The following is a 24,228-nucleotide window of genomic DNA, read 5'->3' on the forward strand; positions in this document are numbered from 1 at the left end:
CCTTAAACAGGTAAAATGTGTCAAATTGCAAAAATTGAGTTACACTGGGAATGAGTCAAGGAGGTTGAAAGTATCCCCAACTCCCAAGTCTATGTTATAATAAATACAACTTTCTAACATGTTTCATTCAAATGTATAGATGGTTGGTGTAATCCACTGTTTTGGAATCATATTTAATTGATAATGAGTTACTCGACAGAAAAAAACTTAAAGGTATTTGTAGGTCAAATCAACCCATTTGACCTCTTTTGACACACGACTATGGCCCGTGTGTAAACACAACAAACGCATCTCACAAAACACAATGTATTGTATTGGAGAAGTGCCACATTTATTGGAGCTCGCGTATAAAAACAACACATGAATGTCGCAATTCACAATGTAATGTATTGGAGAAGTGGATATTTTGCCACATTCTTTAGAGTTAATAAATTATTTTCTTTGGGGCCGTTTATTTTGATCTGAGTACATCAAGTATCTTTGCAACTAGAATGTGTTTGAATATGTGGATAAAGCGATTATTGTGACTTAAAGCAGCAATTCAGCGTCCGTGTAAAAAGTGATTATTTGTTGGTTTCAAAAGAAAATAATTAATCAACCTAACTTATATGACTAAAAATCAATTTAAAATCTTAAGAATTTGACATGTGAATTCTATTAACTAATCTTGCTCCCTGATTTTTTCACATATCATTATCTTATAGTTAGGCATCTATTTAAGCACACCAATTAGGTTGATTTATCATTATTCGTTTTCAAACAAAACAGTTTCTCCGAATCTTATTTCAAACTTCACAACTAATTAAGGGCAAAAGAGTCAAAACATATCTTTTGCAGTTAAAGAACATAAATCACATATATTCAGAAACCTACAAAACCTAAATTGGCGTGAGTGATGGCGGCTAGAAGCAGAATTCAGGCGTTGCTCAAATCCGCCAACCGTTTCCTTGTTCCGGCAAATTCCAGGTTAAGTAGTCCTCTCAAATCACTTTTTGCTTCATCATCCCGTAGTCTCTATTATCGCCATCGCCGGTCTAGATGTATGGATCTTGAATTCCTTAGTGATGCCTACTACGCCTTTTATAACTTGTTAGAATTTGATGCCTACTACGCCTTTCCATACTCCTTACCGCCCCGAGGGCCTCCCCCATCCGTTGTAGAGTTTAATAACTTGTTGGATATTGTTACCAAGTTGAAATACTATTCTCATGTCTTTGAGATGTTCCATCGAATGTGTGACCATCGTTTTCCTGTTGACGAGCACACCATAAGTATCCTCACCAAATGCTATTCTGGAGTGTATGAAACTGAAAATGTTTTCATTCTTTTAGGCTTTTGCTTGAGGCGAGATATTCAACTTTCTCTCGCTACTTATAATACAATATTAAGTGAATTCATCAAAGGAGATGCCACTCATAAGGCAGAAAAGTTATTCAAAAAGTTCATCAAAAACAAATTCCTTGAACCCAATAAATCAACATACAACACGATGATTAGGGGTCTTTGCAAGATCGGAAATCACTTTAAAGCCATTGCTTTGCTTAGGCTAATGGATGGAAGAGGTTTTAATAATAATTTGGTTGCGTATAACACCATCATTGATAGTCTGTGCAAAGACATGATGATAGATGATGCTTTCAGACTCTTTGACGAAATGAAATTTCGCAGAGGGATCCGTCCTAATGTCTTCACATACAACTCTTTGCTTTATGCCCTTTCCATGTCTGGTCGTTGGAAGACCGTCTGTCGGATTCTAAAGGAAATGCACGATGAAGAGATCACCATACATTGGACAACCTTTAATCTTTTAATTAAAGCACTCTGCAAACAGGGCAAGATGGAAGAAGCAGAGATTGTTGACTTCATGATGGTTTATATTGTTGATCGGGGATGTTGTCGTAACGTAGAGACATACACTTCACTTGTTGATGGTTATTGTTTGAACGGCGAGTTGAACAGGGCAATGTCAACTCTGGAATCCATGGAGCGTGACCAACTCTATCCTACTCTTCATATTTATAACAGGTTACTGGATAGCGGTAGCAATCTAGATGATATGAACTTCTGGTCCTATAAGCGTGACCTTGATTCTATGTATGCTAGGGCAGGTTTGAAAATCAGAGAAAACAGTGTCACCCATTACATCTGGGATAGGGAACGAATGGAAAAACCTTCTGATAAGATGAAACTGCTGATGCAGGATCAAAAGTATTCCGTTTACATATTATCTTTAATGGATCATTGCGGCAAGTATGAAGTGGACGCTGCACTCGATCTGTTCTACTATATGAATGGCAAAGAACTAAATCTAAACGTTGACGTGTACAATATCCTCATTGATGTTTCAAGAATATGTGGGAGGTTTGATATTTCAAGGAGTCTTTTCCATGACCTCATTGTTAAAGGTTTGGAACCTAATCTAGATACATACATGTTGATGATTCGAGGTTTTTGTGAGCAAGGTCTACTTAAAGACGCAAAAAAACTGTTTCTTAAAATGGAAAAGTGTGGTTTGCAGCCAAAGAGTAGCATCAATGATGATGATATTATCCAAGAATATACCGGAACCAAGCCCATTGATCACATGACAAAGCTATTCATTGAAATGAAGAGAAGAGGATATAGTAAGAGAGTTGACAATTGCTGCAAATTTGTCGCCAGGTACTTTTCAATCCTGTGATAGCTGTGGATCAAGAGATATCTTGAGAGCCAACTCTATTACGCATCTTAAGTATTGCTGCATATGATTTCTTGTTTGGTGGTTATGTGAAGTTAGTTTGTTGGATCATGGTATTTTTAGATGATGAAGTTTCCAATTTTATATAAGCATATGATTTCACCAAATTTTTAATTCTAGTGAAATTTAGAAGATAACCCATTTGTTTTGTCACCAAAAGGGTTGTCAATACTAACCCGACCTTAGACTAACCTAAAAAACTAGGTAGGTTTTGGGTTGGCATTTTGGTTAAATCGACCCGCCAACTCAAAATATTATATGTTTATATAATTTTTTAAATGACCCAACCCGCCACCCTTTTGACTTGAAATCAACGTGTCAACTCACAACTCATATGACCTGTTTCACTTCAAATTAACCAACCATCCAAAACACGACCCACCAATCCGATTTTTTAGGGTTGGTGGGTTTCAGGTTGACAGGGTTAGGGTTAGAGATTCTCTAACCGCCAACCCGAACCGCTTGACATCCCTAATATGCGGAAATGTGGTTTAAAAGTTTGGCCACCACTCCAGCAACATACTTTATCTGGACTTTCAATGTTCACTGTGGTGTTACACTGTTACCTTTTTATTGTAAACAACTAAACATGACAACCAGAGTATCCACCATGCTCTACTTTATGTTTTGTCATGAACCTGCCTTGGTTGGCCTGCCAACACCACCAACTGCATATAACATGAATGTTCATGCATCCAAAAGGCAATCATGTTAAACCAAAAAATGATCTATTCCATTTAAAACATAGGTTATATAAGCAAAACAAACAGTAATCAAAAGAGTATCCATTCCATGCAAAACATAGTTTTTAAAAGAAAATTAGTAAAATGTTCTCATTACATGCAACCCAAACACAACCAAAAAAAAAAAAAAAAAACAGAACATCTTCAACGTCAAGTCCGACATCCTTCACCCCTAATAACCAAATTGTTGTATCAACATCGCTGACCTTCTTCTTTCACCTGTAGCTTCTCATCAACATCACCCTCAGCGTCAAAGAACCTCTATGACACGCACGTCGGAATATAGTTAAGTGGGCTTAGGGAAACCAATTGATGACATGATTCAGTTATGTGTGTTACACACGGAGATTACCTGGCTCAGAGCGGCTAAACAACTTTTCGTCTCAGTTACGCTAAGCCTTCGGTTTCCTTTGATGCAACCTGATTGTAACATTACAATGCTGGTGGGTTTAGATACATTAGAGATAAGAGTAATTACATAATTAATGGACATGTTTGCCATTGCAATGCTTTCTATTGCATTATGAATTTATGATATTGATTCTTTATCCTTCAACCGAGTTACCGAACACTACCAATAAATTAATCTGAAGATTCATAAATCATAATAATCTCTAGTCATGAGAAATTAATGATAAAAAAAATCTACCTCCAAATGTTAGATATTAATGATTTGAACACCAACATTGACATCTAAGGTAGGCAATATGCTTATTGTTGCAACCCGCATAGTCCTACAGAACATGAGTGATAACACGCATGTCTACACGTTTAAGAGGTAAATGGCCTAAATTATGGGGAATCAAGATTGGTGTCCAAGACAACATCCACTTTATCCAACTAAAATTAAAATTAAAAAGCCCAAAAACATCCAAAAGTTTGAAAATAAAAGCCCATTGTACAACTTTCAAAACCTAACACAAAACTGGTTCTGTTTCTCTGTAGATAGATGGTTGAGAGAGATGGCGGCTAGAAGCAGAATTCATGATGCGTTGATGAAATTTGGAGGTATTTCCACTACCACCCGTTTCCTTACTCTTTCAAACACCTGTTTCTCCAACTTCCATTTACCTTTTCGCAAATCACTTTTTACTTCACCCCGGCAACGTAGGCCTTCAATTAATTGTGCATATGGACACCTTAACAACTTGGATGATGCTTACGACTCCTTTGAGCAATTGATTGTTAAACCCCCTTATTCAGATTCAGAGTTTTATCACTTGTTGGAAGTTGTTACTGAGTGGAAATACTATTCTGCCTCCCTGGATATGTTCAATGAAATGTGTGCTGTTGATGTTCCTGTTTTCGAACTCACCATAGAAACCATCATCCAGTGCTATTCTCGATTGTATGACACTGAAAAAATCTTCATGCTTTTAGGTTTTTGCATCAAGCGAGATGAAAATAAATTTTCTCTCATTGATTATAGGACAATAATTGAAGGATTCATCCGTGGGGAAAGTACTCACGGTGCAGAAAAGTTATTTAAAAAGTTCATCAAAAACAAACTACTTTTCGAAAGTGATGCAGATCGTACCTACCACACGATGATTGAAGGGCTTTGCAAGATCGGAAATCACTTCACAGCCATTGCTGTGCTTAGACTAAGGATTGGAAGAGGTGTTGGGAGTTATAATTTGGTTACGTATAACGCCATCATCGATGGTCTGTGCGAAGACATGATGATAGATGATGCTTTCAGAATCTTTGAAGAATTGAAATTTCACGAAGGGACGCGTCCTAATGTCTTCACATACAACTCTTTGCTCTATGCCCTTTCCATGTCTGGTCGTTGGAATGAGGTATGTCGAATTCTTAAGGAAATGCACGATGAAAAAATCACTATACATTCGACAACCTTTAATATATTAATTAAAGCACTCTGCAAGCAAGGTAAGATGAAAGAAGCAGAGATTGTTGAGTTCATGAAGGTCCATATTCTTTGGCTTGGTGACCGTGACATAAAGGCATACACTTCACTTATTGAAGGTTATTGTTTGAAAGGTGAACTGAACAGAGCAATGTCAACTCTGGAATCCATGTGGCGTGCCAAAGTCAAGCCTACTCTTCGTATTTATAACATTTTACTGGATAGATTTACCAGTTTAGATGACAAAAACTTTTGGTCTTACAAGCGTGACCTTGATTCCATTTACGGTAGGATCGGTTTTAAAATTGATGAAAACAGTGTCACTCGTTACATCTGGCATAGGGAACGAATGGGGAAACCTTCTGATGAAATGAAAGTGCGGATGCAGAATCATAAATATTCCGTTTACATCTTATGCTTAATGGATCATTGCGACAAGTATGAAGTGGACGCTGCATTGGATTTGTTCTACTTTATGGATGGCAAAGAAGTAAACTCAAAGATTGATGTGTACAATATTCTCATTGATTGTACAAGTATATGTGGGAGGTTTGATATTTCAAGGAGTCTTTTCCGTGAACTCTTTGTCAAAGGTTTGGAACCTAATTTAGATACATATGTGTTGATGATTAGAGGTTTTTGTGAGCGAGGTCTACTCAAAGATGCAAAAAAATTGCATCTTCAATTGGAAAATAGTGGTTTGCAGCCAAAGAGTATCATCAATGGTGCTGATATTATCCAAGAATATATAGAAACCAAGCCCATTGATGACACGACGAAGCTATTTATTGAAACGAAGAGAAGAGGGTACAGTAAGAGAGTTCACGAGTGCTTCAAGTTTGTCGCCGAGTACTTCAAACCTATCTGAAAGTTGCGGATCAAGATATATGTAGAGTGCCTAACCACAAGTATTGTGCTTAGTTTGATGCTTTGGTAATATGCTAAACGTCTCTAATAGTTATTATATATGGATCTTGACTGCCGTGTATTATTTTTTTGTTTGGTTGTTATTTGTGATTAATTTCTAGGATTGCAAGTGTATCATGTATTGCAAGTGTATAAATTATATTGTACTGCATAAATTATAATGGGAAGAAGCATGTAGTTTCACCAAACTTTGTAAGTCATATTGAAGTTAAGGTAAGGTCACAATATGAACGGATATGACGGCTTCGCTTAGGGGTCAAAACAATTAAGCTATTTTCAATTGGGTCTGGTTGGCTTGGAACAGGTTATGTTCAGTTTTGTAATAAACATTTCTTCATCTAAACCTTTATTCTACATGGTAGTTTAGTGTTTGATCCAGGTTTGAGGCTGAACTCAAAAGGAACACACATCCAACGAGTGAATATCTATTCAAGTATTCATTGATTTCTTTCTTGGCATATATTACCATGAAGTAAACCACTCTTAACTTTAAGCCAGGTCTTTTGGAAAAAAGGCAATAGCTGCTACTACAATAAGCCCTTGGGTGCAAAAAGGCAATAGCTTCTAAAATAGCACTTTTTGATGCAACATGAGCGAAATATACCATGCGTAAAATTTATTCGAATCTAAGTATGAGTTAATTTTTTATTTTTAGTTTTTCAAAATCAATGCAGTGGTTTTTGTCACTACCAAAAATGAGAATCCAGCAGGAACTTCAGATTTATATAGGATCAGATTCCAACATGAAAGGTTGATGGGAGCAAACAAAAATTTTAGTTTACTAGATTCTTTTTACAAAAGTAGGTTACCATTCACCAGTGGTGACAAAATGGGCAAGTGGTGGTACAAGTCAATCGAGTGGAGTTAGATTGGGCATCATCTATCCAACACTTATTTCCATTTACTTAAATGATGCCACATTGAATGATGTGTTCCCAATTCCATTGATAGAGGAATTGTTGGATGAACTATAAGGGAGGAAGGAGTGGGAGTCGGGTATGCTTCGGCTAAGGCTAACCGATCGGCTACACCATGAAAGGTGTTCGGGTATGCTTCGGCTAAGGCTCGATCGGGTAGGAATTTGGGTAAGTAAACCGATCGGCTAGATCAAGTGGGTTCATATTTTGAACGTTGGCATCAAGTGGGTCCCCCCCCCCCCAAACGGCTAGATCTGCATTTAAAATAAATAAATAAAAATTTAACCCACTTTTCTACCTTTTCACCCATAAAAACCGCATTCTTCTTCTAAAATTTACACCACAACTTTCATTTTCATCAAATTTCCATTTCATCCACAATTTCCTTTCAACCAAACTCACTACAATGGACTTTCGTGATTGTAAAATGGCTATCCAAACTCACCTAAATCACGACTCCAAACACCTCTCAGATGTCAATAACGTCATTCAGGGCGTTTCTGAGAACAAAGCGGCTTACGAAGCCGCAATCAACCGACTTACTGCCCCGGGTTATGCACGTAACATTGCGGAGAATGAACATCTTGTATATCTTCGGCAGAAGATCGACTGGCTGAATCAAGTTATTTTTCAGTTAAACGCCGCCTCTTCAACATTGACCCGGACGCTAGACCACGGGGTAATCTCGCAAGCCAATGTGGGTGGTGGTCAGGATGTACCTTACTACTCTGACCCGGGGAAGGAGTACGTTTCTCCTCTACCAGGCGCGGCCGCCGAGTCTCCTGAGCGCTACCCCTACATTCACCGCAATGACGGTGACAACACTGTGGACTCGGATTATTCCGAGGCTTAGTTTAAGTTTTATTTAAGTGTTTTAGTTTTATTTAAGTGTTTTTTAGTCGTATTTAATCATTTTCCATATTATGTATTGTGGTTTTAGTTTAATGAAATTATGTTTTATATTTATATGGTTTTAATTATATGTATTAAAATTAAATGAAAAAGAAAATGAAATTGGGTAAGAATTGGGTATGTATTGCCAGTGATTTGGGTAAGAATTGGGTAAATTGGGTATTAGTGAGTTGTAGAGTTTTGATTGGAGGATGAATTAGGTAAGAATTGGGTAACTAAATTGTACTCCTTCCTACCTAAGGCGCAATGATGTTCTCAAAGTTATATTTTATGTCTCGATATCATCAAGTGAGAATGTTTGAGCCAGACATCCACAAAACAACCTTCAAAACACGCCAAGGCCAATTTGAATTTCTGGTACTACCTTTTGGCCTTACTAATGCACTCGCAACTTTTTAATCCCCAATGACTAATACTTTAAAAGAAGTTTTGAGAAAATGTGCTTTGGTATTCTTCTATGATATTCTCGTTTATAGCAATGTTTTAAAAACCGGTTTTTTAATCATACCAGTATGGAAAAAATTTCTGATATTACCGGTATTATCGGAATTCCGGAAATACCGGCCGGTACGACTATTTTAGTTTATTTTATTATTAATTTACAAAATTTGTTACAATTTAATAAAGATAGTCAAAAAAACAGTTATAATTCACTCAAAATTAATACCAAATAGGTATTTTATAACAAAATATATGTTTTAAAGTTCACAAATAACAAAAACTAACATTAAAGTATCATAAATGAATATTCAAAAAGTTTTCAAAAAAAGATAAATTAAAATACTGGAAATCCCGAAATGGTAATACCGGAAAATACCGGGAATATCAGAAATACCGACCGGTATGAAATAATGAAAAAATCGGAAAAATACCCGGATTAAAATACCGGAGTAGCCTCAAATACTGGTAATACCGGCCGATATACATACCGGTATTTAAAACATTGGTTTATAGTAAACTTGGGATCAACATCTGATTGATTTTAAAAGGGAAAATTACATTTTTGGTCCCTGAACTTGACACGTTTTTCACTTTTAGTCACTAAACTTCAAAAATAAAAGCCCATTGTACAACTTTCAAAACCTAACACAAAACTGGTTCTGTTTCTCTGTAGATAGATGGTTGAGAGAGATGGCGGCTAGAAGCAGAATTCATGATGCGTTGATGAAATTTGGAGGTATTTCCACTACCACCCGTTTCCTTACTCTTTCAAACACCTGTTTCTCCAACTTCCATTTACCTTTTCGCAAATCACTTTTTACTTCACCCCGGCAACGTAGGCCTTCAATTAATTGTGCATATGGACACCTTAACAACTTGGATGATGCTTACGACTCCTTTGAGCAATTGATTGTTAAACCCCCTTATTCAGATTCAGAGTTTTATCACTTGTTGGAAGTTGTTACTGAGTGGAAATACTATTCTGCCTCCCTGGATATGTTCAATGAAATGTGTGCTGTTGATGTTCCTGTTTTCGAACTCACCATAGAAACCATCATCCAGTGCTATTCTCGATTGTATGACACTGAAAAAATCTTCATGCTTTTAGGTTTTTGCATCAAGCGAGATGAAAATAAATTTTCTCTCATTGATTATAGGACAATAATTGAAGGATTCATCCGTGGGGAAAGTACTCACGGTGCAGAAAAGTTATTTAAAAAGTTCATCAAAAACAAACTACTTTTCGAAAGTGATGCAGATTGTACCTACCACACGATGATTGAAGGGCTTTGCAAGATCGGAAATCACTTCACAGCCATTGCTGTGCTTAGACTAATGATTGGAAGAGGTGTTGGGAGTCATAATTTGGTTACGTATAACGCCATCATCGATGGTCTGTGCGAAGACATGATGATAGATGATGCTTTCAGAATCTTTGAAGAATTGAAATTTCACGAAGGGACGCGTCCTAATGTCTTCACATACAACTCTTTGCTCTATGCCCTTTCCATGTCTGGTCGTTGGAATGAGGTATGTCGAATTCTTAAGGAAATGCACGATGAAAAAATCACTATACATTCGACAACCTTTAATATATTAATTAAAGCACTCTGCAAGCAAGGTAAGATGAAAGAAGCAGAGATTGTTGAGTTCATGAAGGTCCATATTCTTTGGCTTGGTGACCGTGACATAAAGGCATACACTTCACTTATTGAAGGTTATTGTTTGAAAGGTGAACTGAACAGAGCAATGTCAACTCTGGAATCCATGTGGCGTGCCAAAGTCAAGCCTACTCTTCGTATTTATAACATTTTACTGGATAGATTTACCAGTTTAGATGACAAAAACTTTTGGTCTTACAAGCGTGACCTTGATTCCATTTACGGTAGGATCGGTTTTAAAATTGATGAAAACAGTGTCACTCGTTACATCTGGCATAGGGAACGAATGGGGAAACCTTCTGATGAAATGAAAGTGCGGATGCAGAATCATAAATATTCCATTTACATCTTATGCTTAATGGATCATTGCGACAAGTATGAAGTGGACGCTGCATTGGATTTGTTCTACTTTATGGATGGCAAAGAAGTAAACTCAAAGATTGATGTGTACAATATTCTCATTGATTGTACAAGTATATGTGGGAGGTTTGATATTTCAAGGAGTCTTTTCCGTGAACTCTTTGTCAAAGGTTTGGAACCTAATTTAGATACATATGTGTTGATGATTAGAGGTTTTTGTGAGCGAGGTCTACTCAAAGATGCAAAAAAATTGCATCTTCAATTGGAAAATAGTGGTTTGCAGCCAAAGAGTATCATCAATGGTGCTGATATTATCCAAGAATATATAGAAACCAAGCCCATTGATGACACGACGAAGCTATTTATTGAAACGAAGAGAAGAGGGTACAGTAAGAGAGTTCACGAGTGCTTCAAGTTTGTCGCCGAGTACTTCAAACCTATCTGAAAGTTGCGGATCAAGATATATGTAGAGTGCCTAACCACAAGTATTGTGCTTAGTTTGATGCTTTGGTAATATGCTAAACGTCTCTAATAGTTATTATATATGGATCTTGACTGCCGTGTATTATTTTTTGTTTGGTTGTTATTTGTGATTAATTTCTAGGATTGCAAGTGTATCATGTATTGCAAGTGTATAAATTATATTGTACTGCATAAATTATAATGGGAAGAAGCATGTAGTTTCACCAAACTTTGTAAGTCATATTGAAGTTAAGGTAAGGTCACAATATGAACGGATATGACGGCTTCGCTTAGGGGTCAAAACAATTAAGCTATTTTCAATTGGGTCTGGTTGGCTTGGAACAGGTTATGTTCAGTTTTGTAATAAACATTTCTTCATCTAAACCTTTATTCTACATGGTAGTTTAGTGTTTGATCCAGGTTTGAGGCTGAACTCAAAAGGAACACACATCCAACGAGTGAATATCTATTCAAGTATTCATTGATTTCTTTCTTGGCATATATTACCATGAAGTAAACCACTCTTAACTTTAAGCCAGGTCTTTTGGAAAAAAGGCAATAGCTGCTACTACAATAAGCCCTTGGGTGCAAAAAGGCAATAGCTTCTAAAATAGCACTTTTTGATGCAACATGAGCGAAATATACCATGCGTAAAATTTATTCGAATCTAAGTATGAGTTAATTTTTTATTTTTAGTTTTTCAAAATCAATGCAGTGGTTTTTGTCACTACCAAAAATGAGAATCCAGCAGGAACTTCAGATTTATATAGGATCAGATTCCAACATGAAAGGTTGATGGGAGCAAACAAAAATTTTAGTTTACTAGATTCTTTTTACAAAAGTAGGTTACCATTCACCAGTGGTGACAAAATGGGCAAGTGGTGGTACAAGTCAATCGAGTGGAGTTAGATTGGGCATCATCTATCCAACACTTATTTCCATTTACTTAAATGATGCCACATTGAATGATGTGTTCCCAATTCCATTGATAGAGGAATTGTTGGATGAACTATAAGGGAGGAAGGAGTGGGAGTCGGGTATGCTTCGGCTAAGGCTAACCGATCGGCTACACCATGAAAGGTGTTCGGGTATGCTTCGGCTAAGGCTCGATCGGGTAGGAATTTGGGTAAGTAAACCGATCGGCTAGATCAAGTGGGTTCATATTTTGAACGTTGGCATCAAGTGGGTCCCCCCCCCAAACGGCTAGATCTGCATTTAAAATAAATAAATAAAAATTTAACCCACTTTTCTACCTTTTCACCCATAAAAACCGCATTCTTCTTCTAAAATTTACACCACAACTTTCATTTTCATCAAATTTCCATTTCATCCACAATTTCCTTTCAACCAAACTCACTACAATGGACTTTCGTGATTGTAAAATGGCTATCCAAACTCACCTAAATCACGACTCCAAACACCTCTCAGATGTCAATAACGTCATTCAGGGCGTTTCTGAGAACAAAGCGGCTTACGAAGCCGCAATCAACCGACTTACTGCCCCGGGTTATGCACGTAACATTGCGGAGAATGAACATCTTGTATATCTTCGGCAGAAGATCGACTGGCTGAATCAAGTTATTTTTCAGTTAAACGCCGCCTCTTCAACATTGACCCGGACGCTAGACCACGGGGTAATCTCGCAAGCCAATGTGGGTGGTGGTCAGGATGTACCTTACTACTCTGACCGGGGAAGGAGTACGTTTCTCCTCTACCAGGCGCGGCCGCCGAGTCTCCTGAGCGCTACCCCTACATTCACCGCAATGACGGTGACAACACTGTGGACTCGGATTATTCCGAGGCTTAGTTTAAGTTTTATTTAAGTGTTTTAGTCTTATTTAAGTGTTTTTTAGTCGTATTTAATCATTTTCCATATTATGTATTGTGGTTTTAGTTTAATGAAATTATGTTTTATATTTATATGGTTTTAATTATATGTATTAAAATTAAATGAATAAGAAAATGAAATTGGGTAAGAATTGGGTATGTATTGCCAGTGATTTGGGTAAGAATTGGGTAAATTGGGTGTGACATCCGTCACCAAAACTGGCAATTTATTATTGTCTCTAACTTACATTCCAAATTTCTTGACTAGTCAATATGCCTATATAGTATAACAAGCATAGAAATGTGGTGATCATTTCCAATATGGGATTTCTATTACTTGAATTTCAAAAGTTTAGGATTGAGATATTTGATCTTCCTAAACATAGATGACTATAACTATCCCTGTAATTTCTAGACTTGTAGTTGTTAGTCATATTTATTTCTAGACATTGATAAATTAGTATACGCTATTTAGTGGTGAACGAAATCAATATTTATGAAAATAATATATAATTAGTATAAGTAGTAAGATGGTAATAGTAATAGTAAAATATCATATGTTTAGTAAAAAATTTTAGTCATATATATATTACAACAATTTATGGTGAGCAAGGAATTTTAATTCCATTAGAATTCTTATGATGCATTAAGTCTAATCATAAACTAACTAAAATACTTATCTCTCTATATATATATAATTACTATACCCTAAATAAATAAATAAAATAAAAAACAAAACCCTTTTTGATTCTTTTTTTCTCTTTTGTCGACCAACCAACAAAAAAATCACAACATCAAATATTTTTTCTATTATTATTAATCATCTCATTGTCAAAGCAAACTTTGGTAAGTTTAATTATAATTCTATTGAATCTTGATTTAAATTACAATTAATAATAAATTCTTAAAGATTATATTCTATTCTTTTTTTCAAGGTATCTAAGAAGAAGATCATCAATCTTGGGGTAAAATCACTTGTCTTCTCTTTTCATATATATTAGTCTTTTTTATTTATTAATATATATATATAAGCATATCTTTTTATTTATTAATCTTTATTTATAAGTAACCTATTTGATGAATATATATTATGGCAAATTTATAATAATGAATGAAAGGGTTTTTTTTAGGGTTAAATCAAAAGCTTGAAGTATAAATTATATTAATGTTAAAAGTTTACGTATTTATTGTAGCATAATAATTAATGTAATTAAAGAAATAAAATTATGAGGGCATGGAAATCATAATAACAGATGTAAATAGGTGTTGGAAGGATTTGAAAGTTTTATATAAGTATTTAATTGTAGTAGTCTTTAAAACAGTAAGTTTGAGTTATTTCAGAATCTGGACAGATTCAGTTTGTTAACTTTAAGAGGTCGTATCTTGGTCATGGAAGATGGTTAAGTCACGTTTTTGGTGTCTAAAATTAATTTCAGGAAGTCTACTTTCTGGTGGAAGTGGTTTCGTGTCAAAATATGAAGTTTAAGGTTGTCAAACGAATTTTATAACAAAACTGCGCAAAGCTGAGTTTTCCGAACGGATTTTGGTCTACTTCAAATAGTCATATCTTGGTCGATTTTATGAACTGGAAAATTATTTTTCTCCAGAAACGTTTTTGAGATGTTAAGATTGTACAGTAAAAAAATTGGATTTTTTTGAAGCTTCGAAGGCCCTTAACTTTTATAAAACTTTTCTGTGCGCAAACAGTGATTTTTCTGACTAGTCTGTAATCATTGAATTTTTAAAAATAGTTAACGTACCAAATAAATTATGTAAAAATTCATGTAAGTATATAACACTCTAAGGTAACAGTAGTTAAGATTTGGAATCTTGAATCGTTCGTTTCATCCCAAAAAAAAATAGATAAAGTTACCAAAAATTTCAGTTAATTTGAACTTGTAGAATTTAATCTTAAATCATTAAAATATTATATTATATATTAAGTTATGTGACTTGTAACTTAATAATATATGACAAATCAGTTGTGAATATTTTGAAAGTGGCCATATGTGTATTCCATCAAATACGGGTTACAATGGATGGTTCTTGACCATGTTCATAATTGTAACTTGTTCATATTTATATGTTGTGTAGATTCTAGCGACCTTGTTGGATTTGCATAACTACTTGCTTGTTGAGGTGAGTTTCGTGGCCCCTTTTTATTTTATTTCTTTGGGGGAAAATGATGCTCAAAACACTTTTCATTTCTTTACTAGTTGTGCCAAAACTTGTTTGTTTTCATGGACAAATACGTGTAATTATGAAATGTGTATGTTAGCTTGCTTGTATTGATTTCTTTGATGCAATAGATGTCTTTTGATATCTATTGAAGACTATTGGAAAACTATCGACCAACTTTATATTTCAGCTGGTAGTTGTTGGTATTTAAAGCATGATTGAGTTGTTAACAGGAGTGATGGGGATTGTGTTGTTGGATACTATGATGGCATTGATCAGTATTTAGTACGCTACTACATGTTTATATTTACACTATTGTCCAAAACTTGATATATCATGCACATCAAACTCATTTGTATTCCTTTAAACCTACGAACTCACCAACGTTATGTTGACATTTTCGAGCATTCATTTTCAGGTAATAACAATGCTTAAGAAGATTGAGCTTATGGACTTTAGGAAGACCAATAAAGAGATCCTTCATGGACTCCTAGATTGCATGTGAAACATTGAACACTATTTGAAATTGTTACTTCTTTGCTATTTGAGGCGTGTTGCCTAGACTTTCCGTTTGTGGAATTACATTTATTTGAATTTCATTTAGTATGACTCTATTATAAAGTCCATGTGCTATTGCTATATCTTTTCGTCATATCCTACGATTCCACCTAAGGTGGGGTGTGACATTGGGTATTAGTGAGTTGTAGAGTTTTGATTGGAGGATGAATTAGGTAAGAATTGGGTAACTAAATTGTACTCCTTTCTACCTAAGGCGCAATGATGTTCTCAAAGTTATATTTTATGTCTCGATATCATCAAGTGAGAATGTTTGAGCCAGACATCCACAAAACAACCTTCAAAACACGCCAAGGCCAATTTGAATTTCTGGTACTACCTTTTGGCCTTACTAATGCACTCGCAACTTTTTAATCCCCAATGACTAATACTTTAAAAGAAGTTTTGAGAAAGTGTGCTTTGGTATTCTTCTATGATATTCTCATTTATAGCAATGTTTTAAAAACCGGTTTTTTAATCATACCAGTATGGAAAAAATTTCTGATATTACCGGTATTATCGGAATTCCGGAAATACCGGCCGGTACGACTATTTTAGTTTATTTTATTATTAATTTACAAAATTTGTTACAATTTAATAAAGATAGTCAAAAAAACAGTTATAATTCACTCAAAATTAATACCAAATAGGTATTTTATAACAAAATATATGTTTTAAAGTTCACAAATAACAAAAACTAACATTAAAGTATCATAAATGAATATTCAAAAAGTTTTCAAAAAAAGATAAATTAAAATACTGGAAATCCCGAAATGGTAATACCGGAAAATACCGGGAATATCGGAAATACCGGCCGGTATGAAATAATGAAAAAATCGGAAAAATACCCGGATTAAAATACCGGAGTAGCCTCAAATACTGGTAATACCGGCCGATATACATACCGGTATTTAAAACATTGGTTTATAGTAAACTTGGGATCAACATCTGATTGATTTTAAAAGGGAAAATTACATTTTTGGTCTCTGAACTTGACACGTTTTTCACTTTTAGTCACTAAACTTCAAAAATTGCAAATTATACACTGAACTTGTCACTTTTTTTCACTTTTGGTCACTGCGTCAACTTTGTTAGTTTTTCCCCGTTAACTTGCCCAGATTCGTTAATATTCATTCACTTTTCATCCTTCCCATTATTCCATGACTAAAATCGATAATCGGTCCAACTTTAGGTTTTATATATTGTTTTGGCCGATTAGTGAAAATACATATTCATTTATTATGTTTTGAAACAAATTTTTTATGTTTACAGTTACTATCTATTTGTTATACAGTAGTTTGATTAGATGAAATAATTGTTTTTTTTTAACAACGATGAAATAATTGTTATTAAAAGATAGATTTATCTAGTGACTATGTTTGAATTTCGAGTTTTCTTATGTCTACTTTAACCTTAATTTTTTTTTGTGTTATATAAACTTATATAGTTTTTCTTAATTCATTTTATTAACTATTAATAAACGAAAATAAAAATAAGATATTGTAATGTTTATCTGAAGTAACGTGTTATAGGTTTTTCTAATAATCTATAACGCCTTATGATTTAACCATAAATATTTTTGTCTATGTTATATAAATTTGTTACAAAACATATAATAATGAACTAATTTTTAAATATATTTTTAAATAAAAATGTTTAGAGTCAAAGTTAAAAGTAAAAATATTAAGAAAAAATCAAAATAATAACATTTAAAATTAGACGAATGAGGTATATATAAAAAAATAGGTAAATTACACTTTTCATCACTGAAGTTTGTCGATTATCGATTATCGATTTTAATTATGTCGATTATCGATTTCACTGAGAAACTTTTTTTTTGCGAGAACTTTTGAGAACTTTTTAAATTAAGCCCAACCGATGATTATTCTTTACATGAAAATTGTTTTTTGACTGTTTTCTGAACAACTTATGTGTAATTTTGAAGTTTATAATTGTGTGAAGGCATGGATTATCATCCGTTATACAATTATGTGGAGATTTGGATTCTTGATCACATGTGCACGAATATTGCTATGATCACATGTATGCAAGTTGATCACATGTAATCATAGCAATATTCGTGCACATGTGATCAAGAATCTAAATCTCCACATTATTGTATAATGGATGATAATCCATGCTTACACACAATTATAAACTTCAAAATTACACATAAGTTATTCAGAAAACAATCAAAAAACAATTTTCATGTAAAGAATAATCATCGGTTGGGCTTGATTTTAAAAGTTCTCAAAGGTTCTCGCAAAAAAAGGGTTCTCAAAATAACTTTTCACTATATATATATATATATGTGTGAAAAAGTTCAAATGAAAACCATTTGAATTGGAAGAACCATGAGAACCTTTTAATTATAACCTGATGTTCATATGTGAATAGTCTATGTGAACAAATTCATGCACATATGAACATGTCAAGTTATAACTAATATTATCTATGTTCATATATGAATGGTTCTCAAATGAACCTACGTGAACGAATTTGGTCACATATACCTATCACGTATGAACATCAAGTTATAATATAGTAGTTCTCATGGTTCTTCCAATTTAAATGATTCTTAATTGAACCTTACCCTATATATATACGAGCATGGTACCCGGGCAATGCGGCGGCGAGTAGGCGATAACGGTGGTGACGACATCTATTTAGGTAAAATTATTTGATTTAAAGGGGTTAGTAGAGATATTTTCCAATATAATAGACTAATTGTGTAATTTAATATTAAGGATTGATGATGATTTAATTCATTAAGGGTATTTTGGTTAATTCGTATGTCCCATCTATGTAAACTTTCAACATAAGAGTTATAATTTTTATATAGTAGTATATATATAGATATAGATGTATATTTTTTAACGGTTGTAAATAAAGATTGATAAAGTATGTAGGAATTTTTACATAAAAAAATCATCGTCAAAATAAGCCGGCTAGTTTGCTTAGATTACACATTAAAACTAATGTGTTGTATGTCTATAAATCTAATAGCGCATATTTTTTTCATTACATCTTGTGTTTTACACCTTATTATATGTTACTTAAAGGCCCCGTGTTTATATGGCAGATCGGTATACACGTCAAAGTAAAAGGTCATTTACCAGGTTATACTTTTGAGGCCGTACAAGGATTGAAAATAATTATAACTTATAAACAACTAAATGTTTTATAATAAAAAAATTGCTTGCGTTTTACGTCCTTTATATGGGGTGTGGCTCCCTTGGATCTGTAAGGATTGTATGTTTAATACTGTTTTTGATATATTAATTGATAGATGATTTGGATGATTGCTCGGCTAATGTTCAAGGAATTGGCATCATCTATAGAGCTCCCTTAACGATGGAAGCTACTTGGTTTTGATGTCGGTGAAAAATATGTTGGGAGTCGCTATATCGGTTAAGAGTTATCACGTGGCCTCTCCTCTCAGGTAGTCATTTTTATTGGGCGACATGTATTATACTAATTAATGGACATGGTGAACAATTTTATAATCAGATCAAGAACACAAACAAATAGCACCCAGAATCCGAGTAGTCGGCTGTGATGATTATTATTAAAGTGTGATTCTTACAAGAATGAGTGATATCCAGATGATATCACTATTATTATCAATACAAAATATATATCAATTATATATATCAATACAATTGATATATATATTCAGAGGAAAATCAAGAATATATCGAAAGAAAATAATAAGGGTTCTTAACTCTAAATCTGGAGAAAAGGGGGTATTTATATCCTTGATTTACAAGTTTCATAATGGTACCTCAATATATCTTCGTCTTCAATCTGAACCTTGAACTTTCTTTTCTTATGTGATAAATACCCTCAAGACTTTATCTTTAACACCTTCAGTCCTTATTCTTCAATCTTTTATCTTTTATACCCTGCATATTCTTACAAGTGTGTAAGTATAAGAAGATAACAAATGTTCTAATTAAGCTTGTATTTTAACATCCCCTTTCAAGCTTAACTTGGAACATATTTGTTAACCTTAGATTATCACAGAATTGTTTATAAGGTTGACCTCCCAAACTTTTGGTAAAAATATCAGCAGTATTATTTTTAGAATCAACTTTCACAATTTTAATGATTCCTGCACAAACCTTTTCTCTGACTAAATGTAGATCAATTTCAAGATGTTTAGTTCTCTCATGGAAAACTGGATTTGCAGCTATAAGAATGGCAGATTTGTTATCACAAAAGATATTGATAGGAAGCTTAAACTTAACATTCAAATCAGAGAGAAGGTTTTTAATCCATAAAATTTCACAAGTGACTGAAGCCATGGCCCTATATTCAACTTCTGCTGAGGACCTGGCTACAGTTAACTGCTTTTTACTTTTCCAGGAAATCAAATAATTACCAAGATAAACACAAAAACCTGTTACAGACCTCCTGGATGTGAGGCATCTTCCCCAATCAGAGTCAACATAAGCACTTAAATCCAAATTCTCACTTTTAGAAAACTGCAGTCCCTTACCAGGATCAGTTTTAAGATATCTAAGAATTCTAAAAGCAAGTTTTAGATGTTCTTCAGTTGGAGAATGCATAAATTGACTTAAGGCATGAACAGAATAGCTTATGTCAGGTCTAGTAAGAGTCAAGTATATGAGTTTACCAATAAGCTTTTGATATACACCAATATTACTTAACAATTTTGAATTAGCATCAGGTCTAGAAATAGACAAATTCATTTCCATAGGTGTTTTGGCAGGTTTACAACCAAGTAAACCAAATTCATCAAGAAGTTCTAAACAATACTTTCTTTGTGATAAACAAAGACCATTAGCATTTTCTAATACTTCAATGCCTAAAAAATACCTTAGCTTTCCAAGATCTTTTATAAGAAACTTAGATTTAAACAAGCTTTTAACCTTTTCAATCTCATTAATATCATTTCCTGTAATTACTATATCATCAACATAAAAAAGTAATGCAAGAAACACATGATTTTTAGTTAAAGTATACAAAGAATAATCACATTTACTTTGCACAAACCCAAATTCAGACAAAGCATTAGACAATTTGGCATTCCACTGCCTTGGAGCTTGTTTTAAGCCATAAAGTGACTTTTCAAGTTTACACACTTTATTATTATCATTAGTCACATTATAACCTTCAGGTAAGGTCATATACACATCTTCATCTAAATCACCATAAAGAAAAGCATTATTCACATCAAGTTGAAATAAAGGCCAATTATTGGTAACTGCCATACTAATTAAACATCTAATAGTCACCATTTTCACCACAGGTGAAAAAGTTTCATCATAATCTATTCCTTCCCTTTGACTATAGCCTTTAGCTACTAATCTAGCTTTATATCTTTCTATTTCTCCGGTTGATTTGTATTTAATTTTAAAAATCCATTTACAACCAATAGGAGTTCTTCCTTTTGGAAGGTCAGTAATGATCCAAGTATTATTCCTATGTAAAGCTTCCATTTCATTATTCATAGCTTGAACCCAATTCAAATCTTTAGAAGCTTCATAAAAATTCTTAGGTTCAACACTTTTATTTAAATTTGTAAGAAATCAAACATGAACAGGAGATAATTCAGAATAACCAACAAATCTTTCAATCCCATATTTAACTTTGCCTTCAACAACATAATCACCAAATTTTCTAGGCATATAAGAAAATCTTTTTAGATTTGCAGGTTCATTATGAGCATTATCATCAACAAACACATTGCCCTCAGGAATATCATTAATATCCTCACTTGTATGTGTTGCACTAGAACCTTCCACTGTGGTAGATTGAGAAGATTGATCATTAAAATGATCATTACTTCTCATACTTCCAGACAAGTATGGTTCATGACCTTCACATACAACACTAGGTTCCCTCTCATCATCATTGGGACTTAAGTGTTCTTGTTGTTGATTATGCTCATTTAAAAATAAAAGATCAAAAAAGTTAAGATGATTAATATCATCCTGATTTTCTAAAACAGTTTTAGATTTCAGTTTAAAAGGAAAAACTGTTTCATAAAATTTTACATCTCTTGAATAAAAAATAGTTTTATCATCAAGTTTAAAAAGTTTATAACCTTTCTTTTCATTTGAATATCCAATAAAAACACATCTTTCAGCTCTACTAGCAAATTTATCATTATTGGGCGACATGTATTATACTAATTAATGGACATGGTGAACAATTTTATAATCAGATCAAGAACACAAACAAATAGCACCCAGAATCCGAGTAGTCGGCTGTGATGATTATTATTAAAGTGTGATTCTTACAAGAATGAGTGATATCCAGATGATATCACTATTATTATCAATACAAAATCTATATCAATTATATATATCAATACAATTGATATATATATTCAGAGGAAAATCAAGAATATATCGAAAGAAAATAATAAGGGTTCTTAACCCTAAATCTGGAGAAAAGAGGGTATTTATATCCTTGATTTACAAGTTTCATAATGGTCCCTCAATATATCTTCGTCTTCAATCTGAACCTTGAACTTTCTTTTCTTATGTGATAAATACCCTCAAGACTTTATCTTTAACACCTTCAGTCCTTATTCTTCAATCTTTTATCTTCTATACCCTGCATATTCTTACAAGTGTGTAAGTATAAGAAGATAACAAATGTTCTAATTAAGCTTGTATTTTAACACATGGCTAGCTAGATAGACTTGACGTGTGCAAATATGTACAATTCATATTGGACCTGATAACTAAATGGTACTCGTACATGATACCGGTAATGAACTACAATTATACAACTACATAACCAGTATGCCAGCTCTGTATATAATATTTGATGATATGTAGAACATTGCTCTTTGCTAAATCAAGATAGAATGATATATTCTATCAGGAGACAAGTTACAAGGTGAAGAGTAGGCTGGAAAGAGATTCAAGTGGTTTCAAGAATGTCAAATGATAGTAAAAACTTCAAGTATATATACATACACACACATATATTGTGATTAGTACATATAGATATATACTTATGTATTAACATCATGAACTCTTGCGTACTCGGAAACGGTTTGCAACGGGACAATATTAAGGCACGTTACTGAGTAAATCTCGACTAATATGTTAAAATTAATTGAAAAACTGACCATAACATGTACATGCACGGTGGTTATGTTCTTTTACAAAGTTAACCATGAGACATCTGACATGCATATTTCTGTTAAGTTTCACTATCCTTTTTGTCTACCGAAGCCTGTAACTAGTGGTGGTTATGGAAGAGGCAAATATGTCAATATGGTATCAATTACTATGTGTCTCCTTCTTTGGTATTTATACTTTCATCTTGCATGCTAAAATATTTTTAGTGTGGCCTTTATTACCCAAGCATGACTTAGGTAAAGCAAGATCACCTGGTTAGCAAGTAGTGGTCTAACAAAGGAGCTGAGACTCTTTTGAGACTTGTGATAATCCAGTTAGGTTTTTTTTTTTTTTTTTTTTTTTTAAGTCAAAAGTTGGAAATTATCTCTGATCCCTCTGTCGACTTGAGGAGGGAAATTGGCCCTTTGATCAAGAACTCTAACATCTTATCTTAATATTATTATTATTATATATAGTATTAGACAGTTGAACTAATGACTAATTAACCAATCACATCGTTCAATTTCATCAAATTGACTTTTGATGATGTCATCATTTAGATAAACTACAAATTAAAAATCCTAATAATCATTATCCAAATATATTATTATATTAATATTTATATTAATTTGTAAAAAAAGTCTCATTAATTTACACTTTTCTGTTTTCCATCAATAATTTATACTTTTTAACCATGAATACTTCATTTATATTAATTTTTATCCATCAACTTGAGAGAATTTTTTAAAATTTACAATCATTTAATTAAATAAAAAAAAATTAACATATGAAATATTTTCTACAAAAAATAATTTGAAAACCTAATGACTTATTAACAAATATTAGAAGAGTCCTAATTGTTATCAAAGAATATAAAAACAATCATAATTGTAACTATATTATCATAGAACAAGCCATTGAAAATAAACATATGTGTGTTATGAACGCGCATCATGATTAAATACATATACTTGAATGTCAAGTACAGGATCACAAATATGTTTATATTTCAATTCTTAATTATTTTTCCTAATAATATCACATTATGAGTACATCTGTTTCAAAATATTCTATAATGGAGAAATTATTATATATAGCATGTGCCTTGTGGAATAACTACGGCAAACAATTCCATCAATATGTCTAGGCTAATAATGACAGTGAAGAACCTATGATTATTGTACTACAACTTGCAAAATATAACACTTAAAACCGTGTTTTTTTTAAAATTGTAAGCTTTTATAACTTAAAGGTATGGAGATATAATATTGTTAATATCGTAAATCCCGTGTCCAGTGTTGGACACGGGTCTAAAATCTAGTTTATGACAGTAAAGAATACAGTTATAACATGAAATAAAGTTTTACCGCATATGTAGGCTTTTCATGAAGTGTTGGCCATCCAAAGACAGATCCAACTATAGAAGAACGTCCTAACTGCATAAAAATTAACTTTATAACTGCTTTTAAATCATATATTACAATTAATGAATAAGAAAGATACATAGAAAAGAAAGTAATTAATGTATAAAGAAA

General features: G+C 33.3%; 3 protein-coding genes across 4 annotated transcripts; all 3 read left to right on the plus strand.

Annotated features, from left to right (window-relative positions):
• The first annotated feature begins 883 nt into the window (after positions 1-883).
• Positions 884-4,466, plus strand: LOC122602389 (pentatricopeptide repeat-containing protein At1g63330-like). Of its 2 annotated transcripts, none has more exons than XM_043775080.1 (2): positions 884-2,661; positions 4,426-4,466. In XM_043775080.1, exons 1-2 carry the CDS (start codon positions 896-898, stop codon positions 4,427-4,429), a joined length of 1,770 nt encoding a protein of 589 aa, XP_043631015.1. In that variant the 5' UTR covers positions 884-895; the 3' UTR covers positions 4,430-4,466. The 2 variants fall into 2 exon arrangements, with proteins under 2 accessions (XP_043631015.1, XP_043631014.1); XM_043775079.1 differs by lacking the exon at positions 4,426-4,466 and adding an exon at positions 3,706-3,965.
• On the plus strand, positions 4,443-6,218 carry LOC122601848 (pentatricopeptide repeat-containing protein At1g63130, mitochondrial-like). The gene has a single exon (XM_043774583.1). The coding sequence runs from the start codon at positions 4,443-4,445 to the stop codon at positions 6,216-6,218; it is 1,776 nt and encodes a 591-aa protein (XP_043630518.1).
• A 3,019-nt stretch (positions 6,219-9,237) lies between these two features.
• Positions 9,238-11,013, plus strand: LOC122601849 (pentatricopeptide repeat-containing protein At1g63130, mitochondrial-like). The gene has a single exon (XM_043774584.1). The coding sequence runs from the start codon at positions 9,238-9,240 to the stop codon at positions 11,011-11,013; it is 1,776 nt and encodes a 591-aa protein (XP_043630519.1).
• Positions 11,014-24,228: the final 13,215 nt, after the last annotated feature.

Source organism: Erigeron canadensis, chromosome 5 (assembly GCF_010389155.1).
Source record: "Erigeron canadensis isolate Cc75 chromosome 5, C_canadensis_v1, whole genome shotgun sequence".
NCBI lineage: Eukaryota > Viridiplantae > Streptophyta > Magnoliopsida > Asterales > Asteraceae > Erigeron > Erigeron canadensis.